We start from the raw sequence: 12,734 nt of genomic DNA on the forward strand, positions 1-12,734 counted from the left end.
CCAGAGTTGGCAGCAAAAATATACGTCCTGCCTCCCAGCACCGCAGCTGGGTGAACAAGAAATCGCTCCTGAGTCACGGCTGGAAGGGACAAAGGCGACCCACTGACAGGCAGCCGAGCCCAGGAGGCCGGTAACTCAAAGACCGTCATCATAAGTCTCTCCCTTCCCACTTATCCAGAACCCCTCATGCCCACGGTGGAATGAGGTTCCCACTTTGCTGAGCGGGGTCACGTGAGCAGCTGTTATGCTGGTTTCTCAGGTCCATCCTTGGAGGCCCCAGGTGGTCCTTACGACAAGCAGGAGAGAGATACTCTGGTAGAACCCCCGAGCCAGGTACCACAGCTTACCTCACGGGGAAGAGCTCCTACCTGTGTCACGGCCTTGACCCCACAGTGGAACCCAGCCCAGAAGCCACCTACTTTGGAACTGCTGAGGGATCAGGAGGTAGGAAGCCGGAAGGTGACCCGACTTCTATTCCAGATGGTGTGAGGCAAGGTCCCAGCTGGTTGTCAGCAGTCGGCCCTCCCTGAGTCCCCAAGATTGCCGTGACTTCCCACCCTGTCACGTGTGCGTCACCTTCATGCAACTCTGTGACCAACTCTCCTGACACGAGACCGGAAGACAGGGCTGGAGAAAGTGAGGTAAACACAAGGCTCGCCTCACTGCTCAGCAGTAGCTGCCAGGACAGCTCCGCATCCGCGCTGTGGTCATCTCGGTGGCGTGGCCCCGCTGCATGCTCAGCGACTCTCAGACTGCAGCCAACATCAGAACGACCCAGAGGCCTAGTGAAAGCGCGCACTGCCCGGCCCCACCCTGATCTGATTCAGCAGGTCTGGCACCAGCCCCCAGAATTCTACCGCCTCCCCAGCTCCCAGGTGACGCCAATGCTGCCGGCCCTCAGGCCGGCCTGGTCATCGAGGCTCTGATACACGCTTCCCAAATATGGTTGGAGACCCGCTCCCGGAGAACCCCATCCTGGGCCCGGGGTCTGAAGCGGTGTTAGGGAAGACCCAGGGGAGCTGAGTGACAGCAACGGCGCTTCACGTCGGAAAAGCATGGCTTCTTCCACACACAGTGCTGGTTGAATTGGCTGCCACTTGGGGGGAAAAACTGTTCGACACTAAACAACCGACAGAGTAAAGACCTTTGTGTTTGAAAACAAAACTTATGCAAGAAAATATTTTAGCAATTTTGCTGTGGAGCATTCTGCAGAGGAGATCAAATGCACATCACACGGCTGCAGTTAACAGTTGAGCGTGACTCAGGTGAGGGAGGGGTTTGCAAATGTCCACAGCTAGTGTTTGTGGTTTCAATTGCCCGCTGTTGGCGGGTGGCGGGGAAACCCAGAGATCGTTGGCCTGGAGAGTCCCCGATTATTAGCTGCCCCAGGGGCGGTGTCCACCAGGGCCGGGCCTGCGGCTGCAAACAGTCAGCGTGTGTTGCCTGAACGAGGCTCTCACATTCTACACCCGTCTCCCCGGCGATCCGATTGTGCGTCAGAAAACTGGCCGGAGATGGTGGGTTGGACCCATCGTCTGCTCTTGCTGCCGCCTTGAACCCACCAAACGGTCGTGACAGCACCATTTTCAGTAAGAATGGAGAAAACGAGAGAGGAAGGAACAGTGGTACGAATTGGGAAGACGGAAAGCAGGTGTTTGGCGCTGACTTGGCAGACACAGGACACTGAACCCCAAGCTGGCAGTTGGGAAAACTAAGAATCGACCCCAATTATACTGAGTAAGCAGCCAAGACGTGCAGAGTGGAAGGGCCAGCTAGCTCAGAAGGCCGGGCAGAGTGGATGGAGGTGGAGTGGAGAGCAGGGGTACCAGGCTCTCCCCCAGCTGAGTGACTGTCCCCCCTCCTCCCCCAAGCAGAAGTCTGCAGGGATTTCTCTAGAAAAGCTAAAATCGTCTCTGGATTGAGCCACGCCAAGCCCAGCTGCAGGAAAAGAGAAATTTAAAAGGGGAATTTATACGGGAAGCTGAGACATTCCCCACCACCCCACGCCAGCCGCCCTCCCCACTCAGCTAGCTCCCAGGATGCTTCAGCCACGTCCTTACCCCCAGTCCATTCCGAGGGGGGGACCCCACCGGCCAAGTCTGAAGAGCCTCTCCACCGCCGTCCAGCTTGATGTCCCTGAGGGAGAACACAGCTGACCGCTATACTGAGTCACGGAGCGTCCCACGGGCTTGTTAGGCCCTGTGCTTGCTTACACGTGTGCAGACGACCAGGCCGCCCTGGGAAACCCTCCAACCCCAAAAAGTGAGTCCAAGACAACAGAAAAAAGGTCACAGAGACTGCAGGCAGACAAAAACTTAACTATGTCATCAGCATCTTCAGAGTTTTAGAAAATACACTGTAACCACGAAACCAAATGGGAGACTATATGTTTTAACAAGGAACACCTGAGGACAACAACAAAAACTCGGAAGTGAAAAGCCAGCAGAAGGGTTGGAAGATAAAGTTGAATCAAAAGTCAGAGATGGATAAAAGGGAAGAGGAGGCAGGAAAACGAGAGGAAGGGCCAGGATCCGCAGCATCTGAATCCTCGTGGAGTCCCTGACACCACAGAGGGGAGGAAATAAAAATCAGAATCCAAGATTTCCTGGCACTAAAGGACATGCAGCATCAGATCGAAAGACTCCATACCATCGGCGCCCAGAACCACGGACGAAAACAGACCCACCTAATTTCCGTCATAGTGAAATTTCAGAACCTCGGAATCCAGAGAGAAGACCGTAAAAGTTTCAAGAGAAAAAAGAAAAGTGAGAAAAAGCTTTTCTCACAACTCTGGGAGTGAGGAAGCGATGCTTTCAAATTCTGAAGGAAAAAACGTTTTCCACCTGAGATTTCCACATCCAGACCAACGATCGATGGAGCGTAAATGAAGAACACAGTCATTTTCAGATGTTTGCCGTCTGTCCCCCGTTTGCTGGGAAGCCACGGCGGGGTGTGCGCTGAGGGAAGGAGGGAACGTATCAAAAAAGAGGGACACACGGGATGAAGGAAGGGACTGTCTGGGTGGAGGTGGAGAGAGACCAGGAAGACATGTCTGCACCAGGCACAGCTGGTCTGAAGTCCAGGAGAGACGCCTCTGAGAAGATGAGCCTTTGGCGAGCCATAGAAAACTGGCAGCGCTTACGGAGAATTGGTAAAGCGCATGGGAAATTAAAAAACAAAAAGCTCCAGGGGAAAAAAAAAAACTTCTGCAAAAAAAAAAAAAAGGTGTCGTTTTGCAGCTCAGCTGGTGAGAGCACCACCACCCACCCACACAGCCACAAGGTCAGCACCGACGTCAGCTGTCGGGGTACCTCTACTGGGCGGCGGGGGCGGTGGGAGGCCCACACAGCTTCAAGAGCTAAAAGGCCAGCAGTGGCGTTAGAGGTATATTATTTGGGGACATGGAGGTAAATACTCTACCCCCCGAAAAACCACCCACAGTTGCCAGGAGCTGCCTCAGGAGGAGAATGCAGAGGGGATGGGGGACAAACTTAGAACTACTTGGCTTTGAACTATGACACAGCTGCCGCTCTGCCCCCTATCCAGCGGCTTGTCACTCTGTGAGCAGGGCCCAGCCCAGCTTCCCAGCGCCCCTGCAGCCCACCCTGCCCGGCCACCTCCCGGTCTCTGTTTCCACAGGTGGTCGTGTGTCACCCTGTCCCCTTAGCTTCGGTCTTCCTGTGGGGATGTCTTGCCTACTGAGGCGAAAGCAGTTTTCCTGAATTGGATATTTTTGAAAGTAAAGATGCATGATGTGCTTCGCTTTACAGCTATGGAGAGTCCTTGCCCAAAGCCGCGTCGGCGAAGATGCCAGCTGAGCAGGGGAAGTACCAGATGGTTCGCATCCGAAATTAAGCAATAGCTTCTGAAAACTGATAGGCCACTGGATGCTTTTAACAACCCTCTCCTCCCCTTTCAATGTCGACATTAAACACTGACTTTTTACAAACCTCTAATGGGTTTTCTCTTCAACGACATTTTAATCCGATGTTTTCAAATAGGAATTAGTTACCTGCTTTAGAAACATACACACGTGTACACAGATTTATGCTATTTCCCAAATGGATTTTCTGACAGATTCGCTTTTTTTCCTTAGTGGTTTTCTTAGACACGCAAGAAATATAAAGCATTTTACTTAAAAGGTGAACAATGGTCCCAATTTAGAAGTCAGAGCTGTTGCAGTCCCAAGCTGACCTGGCAAACAGAGAATATCTCATACCGCACTCTACCGGACACTAATGAATAGAAATTACAGTGGAAATTCTACAATCACATGATGAGAGCCTAAGAAAATGATTTCAAGGAGACTATCTCCTTAAAAGATGGCAGGTAGCACCATGCCGCTGAGACTAGATGGCTGTCTGCAGTTCCCCGCACCTGCCTTTCACCTTCTTTCCAACAAAACTTTCCAGCAGGTTCTCCCATTCTCACCAGAGTTCCCTCTCTCTGCTCACCACTGTACTTTAAAACATTTTTAGAGCTTTAGTTGTTGCTGCTACAGCTATTGACAGGTCTCAAAATTAAAAGGTCAAGTTTTAGGGGGCAGGTGGTGGTGAACGATCAACGTAAATGATGTTTTCCCGTCCGTTTTGCACACGCCGCATTTTTTTAAGTGGAATATGAAGTTAGCAGGGTGCACGTGTTAACACTTCAGTCCTAGCAAATACATCGGCAGGTGAAACTTCTCAAAGCAACTCATAAAAATTCACCTAAAAGGATAAAACTGGGCGTTTGTTTATAAGGGCCGTGGAGTATCTGACATGTTTTTTGGTTGTTTATTTTTATTTACTTATTTATTTTTTTTTTACCAAAGCTACCTGCGAGCAAAAGCCAGCATCGTAGAAAGGGATAAATGGAGCTGTCTCTGTGTCATGACGTGGAAAGATCTTTCTGCATGGTAAGGAGTGGCAGAATCCGACCACGCGATATCACTTATGTGACGGGAAGACTCGCTGAAAGCATGTATGTGCAGACATGTTTATGTAAGCAAATGATCCCCAAATATTGAAGTGGCTAACTTTAGGGCACTAGCTGGGTCTAGAGGGTGAAGGGCCCCTGGCTCATTTTATTTGGATGTTACATGTCATTTACATCTCCACAATGGAACACACAGTCACTTCTCGTTGAGAAATTAAGTACATTCACTGTCTGGGTAGAGGGACAAAATTGTCCTGTAAAATCACTTCATTCTCGAATTTACCCCTTGAGAAACTTCTTAACAGGATTATAGTTTTTTGCTTTTTTTTTTTTTTAAAGAGAACATTGCCAGTAAATGAGTAAGAAGTGAACAGGCTGGAGCCAGCAGTGGTCTACACTACCGACCTACCCTTTAAGTCGGCTTGGAATTGTCTCAAGCAACTGTCCCGGATTCTCTTCACCGCCACTCAGGTGGGGCTCGGGCAAGCACCAGAGGCCCAGCCGTGGGACCGCCCCCTCCGCTCCCTGGAGGAGCAAAACCACGCTGAATACATGGTTGGGTTGTCTTTGGCTTTTAACCACACTTGCTCTGTTCTTTGCAGAAGCAAACGTTTTCATTCCTCTTAACGGTCTGTGTGACAAATCTGTGCTGAAGTGTCCCGATTTCTCCAGACAGCAAGCACGACCCATTGCATTAAAGCCAAGGATAAAACCAAGTTGGCATTTGCGAACACCTGAGTTCTAGGGAGCCAGTCTCCAGCCTTGCAGGGGCTGCAGGCAGGCCAACGGGTATCTCTGGCTAGGACCTGAACAGGAAGGAAAAAAATAGAACCTTGAGGGTCTCCCACTCCTTTCCTGGCATTAAAGAGGACGAAAACCCACATAAATGCCATCCAAGTACAAAACCTCTCATTGTTCAAACAGGGCTGTCTTTAGAATTACGAGATAAATTAAGAAAAAGCAGCCATTCACGTTCTACATAAAGGCTCATACCAGAGGTTTTGAAGATAAATTAAAACACAAAGCTTTTATTGACAGTGCAGGTTATGGATAATAAACCCAGTGGTAAGTGCTGGGGACAGGTGTGCATAGAAATGCAATTTATAAAAATCTTCCAAAGCAAACAATGGCTATCTTTGAAGAAATCGTCGTTAGCTAAAAAAAAAAAAAAAAATCCAGGTGTGCCATTCATTCACAGTATTGATAACTGGTGCCCAGTAATAGGACCTTGGGAAATGTCGAGATTTCGTAAATCATTTGTATCAAATCTCTTTGTCTGGTAAATTCCTCAGTGCCTCTGCAGCGGTAACTAGACAAGATTGGAAAGCTTTTCGAGATGATTCAAACCTCCAGCACCTCACAGGAGTCCGTGTTTCTTAACACAGAAGGCAAGGCTGATCAAAGGAGGAAATAAAAAGGTTATTAAAAACAAGCACTGGTTTTCCAAACTTCTAAACATACGTATCTATGTGTATAGTTCGCTAAAAAACGTTGATCTCAATAGTCTTCCCATCTTATTTCCAGAAACTGCGCTGGCTGCTGCCCAGCTTTTCACCTTTCACACAGGGCTGTGAGAAGGCAGTGCCCTCATGAAAACAACGGGAAGGCTCTGATACCTGGAACAAGCCTTTGGGTTATTTTAGGATGACAGGACTTTCAAAAAAAATAACTCCTGAAAATTTCCATACATACAGCAATCAGAGAGAGGGGATCTTAAACTTTGTAGATTAAGTTGAGAGGACGAAGGAACGTGATAAATCGTAACCAAAGGTAATAATGACACGATTTGGGGAACAGCTATGCATTGCACAGAACCCGAGTTGAAAGACGAAGATAAATTTAAACTTAGAGAATGTGGGCTGATAACCAATAACCTCACTCCAAGAGGTATGGCTGACTAATCCTTAGAGACGAGGACAAAATAACCTTCACCAAGTTACCGACCTTAGAGAAGACTCCCCCAGACCTCCCCTGCCACCTCACCCCACTGTTCGGGTAACCATCGGTTGGTTTTAATTCACCATCTCTCGTTACTTCAGCATCTTTCAGATAAAGCGACACTTCGAACGAATTCATCCAGACTGTCTCCTTGGTGGAGACCTCCCCTGTAATCGCGTAGAAGCTGCCGCAGTAACAAGTGACCAAGGTCCTCTGAAACCTCAAGGACTTAAGTTAAAATGCCAAAACGAGGACGATGTGCAAATGCTGACAAACGCTTTTGCACGAGAGCCGCCGATTTCCCCGTTAGCGTCATCGGCGCTGCTCACACATCTCTCGGTGAATCCCGGGAGGAAAGTCAAGTTAGTGACCCCGCAAGGGGACAGATAGCTCCATCTCGTGGGTTCAGCCTTTTGCCGAAGGTTATCTGCTTCAGGCTGGTGGACTATAAACTAGGTTAAACTTAGTAACACACATACTTAAGTAGAAAAAGCAAAGGCCGGACACTTAAAAAAAAAAAAACCTGACATAAGAGGAAAACAAACATTAACAGCTTATTAACTAAAAACTGTCCTTAAATAAATATTTAATTCCGGATATCAAACAGATCAGTAGAGTTTATAAGCAATTCTTCTGGTTAATAATTTTGTCCACATTCAGTTTATACCAATAACTGGTGTCCAGCGATATGGGCTAATAGCGAGCTAATAATTTAGTTCCTTATCTCTGATGAAAAACGAGCTGCTTAAAGTATAAACTCGAGACGGATAACAAGACAATTGAGAAAAAGGCTTCCAGGTTACGTCAAGTGTTTGATCCATGCCAATAACTTCCACAGTAAAATCTGCCTTGTTCCTTAGCTATGCTAAATATCAAGTACCCTATGAAAATGTTAACGTATGTTAACATTTATTCCGCCCATAAGAGTTTTGACTAAATGGCAGTTAAGAGCCTGGAGGATCAGCAGCTGAGGCAAGGTGAAGACGTGACTCCCACGTGATCGCTTACACCTGTCTTCGTCCCCACTTGAATGCTGCCAAGTTCTCTAAAGATTTCACTAGACGAACAATGTCACTGATGAACATTAGGATAGAGAGTAACTATCACATATAACTTCTACCTAATGAACAGAGCTTTGTTCACAAACAGGAGAATGTTGCTTTCTACTAATTGAAACAGTTTAATGAGCTGAGACCCAAGAACCCATGAACAAAAATAAACCCTTCCGATCACTGATCTTAACGCTTCCGTGTCCATCATGACGAAGTCGTGAATGTCGTTTCATACTTTACCATTTAAATTTTAAAAGTTAACTGAGAAGAAACCGATTTCCTATCAATATTCCCAGTCAGTGGCTGAAACAGTGCAAAGTCAACAGTGTCATAAGGGAAGGAACTGAAAAACCTGTAAATTGATATTAAAGTAACATTGAGAAGACATAGTCCCAACCAATAAAAATATCAATAGGACTTAGCACTACCTGATAGTGGCAATTTCTAGGGATTTCCACAGACCAAGCTGGGTGACTGCATCCTGGTCAGTGGAGCGGGACTTGCCAACAAGCCCGTCGGCACTGCAGGGTCCTGCAGCTCACAAGTCACTCTCTCCTGACCCTCCCACAGTTCTGGAAGGCCCAAACCCTAGTCTGTAGGTTAAGGCGAACAAGATTCACCCTTACCATTGCATGGGGGGTGGAGGGGGGCGGAGGGAGGGAAGAAAACACATGGAGATGTAAGACTCCGGAGGAAAAAAGCTTTAAAAATACTCTCCCTCCCACCCACGTGTTTGCTCTGTGAAGATTTTATCCAAGAACGTCTGAGTCAAAGCAAATAACCTAAATATTGAGAGGCTCGAAATACAAGTCACGGTAAAAGCCACCCGAAAGAGGACAAAAATATAGTACGATCGACTGCGGAAGGCTGGAGGGCAGGTCCGTGTAAAACCGGGGGACCCCACTGGTTCGGAAACCACGGGCAGCCTCTCCAAACCAAACAAAGACGCTGGAAACCAGGCCCCTTCGCGGACAGCTCCGAACCGGGGGGGAAAATGCATTTACCTTTATCGTCAAAACAGAACCACTCAGATCTTGTGACCCATCGGCGCCTCCAAAACCCAGGATTTAAATGTTCACTGACTTTTTAAGGAGCATCGACACCGACCAGGTGGTACAGGTACGTGACCGCCAGAGCGATGTCACCACAGTGAGGCGGAGTCTGTAAAAATCCAGTTCCACAAGCACTAGCGAAGGAAGGTTATGACTGGATAGGGATGGACTGTAATATTTAAATGGCGCGTTTCTCACAGGTTCACGGGATCTCGTGAACAGTATTAAAACTCAAAAAGGTAGAGAGACAGGAGTCAAATGCAGAGATGAAATGTACAAAACAAATGAGCAGGCAAACTAAAAGTTCTTGAAAGTATTTTACTTCAGATTGAAAAGTGAACAGCTTCCACACTGTTCACCGCAAGATACACAAATACAATGCTGGTTGTTTGAGGAAATGTACACACCTCAATTTCTCCTTCATGCTTTTTCTTTTAGAAAGATACTGTTTACCAAAAAGAAACATCAGCAGTACAGGAAAAACTATTTTCCCAATAAATTTACGAAAACCTAAGATTCCCAATGGAATCAAGATTTTTCTTCCCGCTACCACCACCTTAATATAATCACATGCTTAGTGGACACTAGTTACCCGCACCCTAAGAATACATTCACTTTCAACAAAATGAGGGTGGTTCTTTAAAAAAAACAGCAACAACAACAACAACTTCAGTGTGGTAAATGTAACACGGATCTCTGCAAGTATTAAGTGTCTGAGATATAGGCAGCTAATACTGGATTTAATTTTATTTTATAAATAATTGTTCCCTTAGCGGTAAACATAAATCTACACATTCACAATAGTCCTAGAAAATAAATACTGTGATTATGCACACGCTATGTTATGACAAACTGGTTTCAGAAAACAAAAGCTCAACCAACATCTTGATAAAAATTCAGATCAGAATAAAATGTGACTCTAAAATTGAAAACATTGTCAAAGTAACAGCACATTTAAAATCTTCCGCGGTTCACACAAGTATTATGAGTTTCCAGGTTCGGAACACATTTTCTGTTGTGAATTAAAATACGAACATATTGAAAATTATTAACTTCAGTGATGACATCGGTTTCCGTCTTACTTTTAGCATTATTTTCTTTATAAAAAGTTGCACTAAGTGTCCATTAATGGTCTGATTGGTCTTCTGTATTTCATAAATGTATATAAAAGAAATTCCTAAAAGCCAACAGTACTTTGTGTGTGTGTGTGTGTGTGTGTGCGCGTGTGTGTGTGTGTGTGTGTAAAAGAATCTCATCTCGGAAATGGCTGTAATTGACAGAGCCACACACACCGACGCTAAACAGAGAGCTTTCACCTCGAAAGCGAGCATTTTCAGAAATGTCACTTACATCCTATCATAGCAAAGATTCCCAACCAAGTTTCAAACTCAACATGTGACGAATGACAGAAGTATACATCTCATTTGCACTCAAAGCTGACCACAACCAAAATTTACAGTATGATTGAAACAAGCCAATGTTTAAAAAAGTTTTAATTAAAGATAATTCCATGGGAGGAGGGGATAAAGAATGGGATGACAAGAAGTATTTGATCTTAATAAGGCAATACAAAATAGATCCATTATCAAAGACCATTTAATTTTGAAAGATCAACAATACCAAAAGCATAAAGTGGAGTATAAGAAAATAGTTTTTTATAAGTATGATTTAATTAAAGCTGTTTACAGTTATTCTCTCCCACAGTAGTTAAGCGTGAATTTTAAAAAAAGAATAAGAGATGAGGAAAACAAGCAGGAGCCCACGCGGGGTTAGAGGAGGCAGCATGCAAAGGCTGTGGACTGCAGGTCTCACCGCAACAGGAATGGGACCGGACACGGCGGCCTTTTTTCCCTATTAGGGGGGAAAAAACGGGCCGCAAAAAAAAAAAAAAAAAAAAAGAAAAGAAAAAAAACGAAAAAAAAAAAAACAATGTAATTGCCCACTGCCCAAGACGACAGCACTAGAAAATGGTTGCAAGTTAATTTTTAGAGATGACTAGAGATTTTTCAGTGTTTGCACAAAAGTACATAGTACATATATATATATATTTGTTTTTACAAAATAAAATAACCATCATTTGCCACCATCAACCTTTTCTTCGGAGAGGAACACATTTGCAGCAGCAGGTCACAAGGGTTCTATCACGCATTTCGATGCGGAGGAAAGCAAAATGAGAAACAGAACTAATCACTTCCCTACGTGTGGATGTTAAGATGACAATTCAGATTATTTTGCAAACTAATCCTGAGAAAAATCTGTTTACAATTTAAACAGTAATGTTATGTAAAAAGTATTAACAAATCCACTATTACAAATATCGATTTCCTATATGGTCATCTATATATACACACAATAAAATGGTAAATATATGCAAAAATATTTAAAAAAAAAAAAACAAAAAAACATGCACAGATCACTTCCCCCTTTGGAATCGGACTTCTGACAAGATGCCTGTTCTCCTTCCCGCCCCGATCCCGGTCCGGGCAGTTCCCGCCTATTCCCCACCCGCACCGAACGCCACGCCCTCTAACTCTGCATAAAGCCAATGGAAATATATTTATTTTACATTCAAGCTTTAAATCTTAAAATGACCCTGTTGTAGCATAGACTCATCAGACGAGCAGCCTTCCCCCCCCCTCCTGCTTTTTGTGTTTTGCAGTTGTCAGTCTTCATGATCCATTCCGTGGCGAGCTGGGAAAAAAACGCAGTTGCGAAAGCACGTGAGAACAGTGGAAAGGCTCCGGGGTGTGTCCGGGAGTCCCCAGGCCACCGTCCCGGGCGCGAGGTCGCCGCCCTCAGAAGACAGTCCGCCGCGCGCCCCCAACTATCTGCACAGGTCTGAGAGGGGGGCGTCCCGCCTGTGCCTCCGCTTTTTGCCGTGGTAATACTGGCTGTTGGGTTTGCCTTGATGCTGTTTGTTTGCCATCAGGGCGCCGTGGCCCGCTGGGGCTGTACCTTGGAAGCCTTTGCTGGAGGAGCGGAACAGCCTCGCGGACCCGTGCTGCGGGAAGGAAGCGGGCGAGAAGGCGTCAGCATCGTGGCCCCGGCCCGGCCCGGCCCGGCCCGGCCCGCTGCGACCCGACCGGGACTCCTGAACCGGGGGGCTCCTGAACTGGGGGGCTCCTGAAACGGGGGGTGCGCTGACTCTCTGGCGGGCCAGGGACGATGCCACGGGGTGAACGCTCAAACCTTTGCAGTGTTTTTTAGGGGGAATCTGGAGACACACGCAGCACCGCCCTGCCTTCTCAGCAGTGTATATGGGATGTGAACCTTGGCGTGAGAAACCGAGCAGCCAATGTACCACATGACAAATGGCATTACTGAGAAGCTCGGAGACACGCAGGTGTGCTGCCAGCTCAGGGGTCCCATGGCCGGCCGCCCCTTTCCTGCTATCACCTGTCACTTTAATTGCCACAGCTGAGCTAGTCTGTGTTTGGGACATAGGACTAAGGCTGTACAGGTAAGGTGGATTCTAGGCGTCAACTTGGATCTGAGGTGACGGACATATAGTCACCTTCTACTGCCAAGGGCCTCCCCCAGGGTCTCCGCTCTGCTGGGGGACGGTGAGGCGGCCTGAGGCCGGAGCCCGGCATGACCCGGCTTCGTCCCCTCATTTTGAGTCATTACTCACAATGAATAAAATTTCACACAACTGGAAAACTTAAACTAGAGTTAAATCTGTGGCCTTTTTAAGTCAAAGCTGATGCTGATCAACTGACCACGGCTGACCACTGCCCGATGCCAGCACAGGCAACTGAGTCCTGAACGTTAAAAC

At 46.6% G+C, this 12,734-nt stretch overlaps 1 protein-coding gene across 1 annotated transcript in view; it reads right to left on the bottom strand.

Moving 5' to 3' along the window:
• Nucleotides 1-9,257: 9,257 nt before the first annotated feature.
• Nucleotides 9,258-12,734, bottom strand: part of PAPD5 (poly(A) RNA polymerase D5, non-canonical) — a 16,687-nt gene continuing 13,210 nt past the window's right edge. Inside the window, exon 11 of the mRNA XM_011360160.2 lies at nucleotides 9,258-12,107. Within this exon, the coding sequence (XP_011358462.2) occupies nucleotides 11,784-12,107 (324 nt within the window). The 3' untranslated portion in view covers nucleotides 9,258-11,783. The remainder of the gene's footprint in view (nucleotides 12,108-12,734) is intronic.

The sequence above is a fragment of the Pteropus vampyrus genome, unplaced genomic scaffold, assembly GCF_000151845.1.
Source record: "Pteropus vampyrus isolate Shadow unplaced genomic scaffold, Pvam_2.0 Scaffold51, whole genome shotgun sequence".
NCBI lineage: Eukaryota > Metazoa > Chordata > Mammalia > Chiroptera > Pteropodidae > Pteropus > Pteropus vampyrus.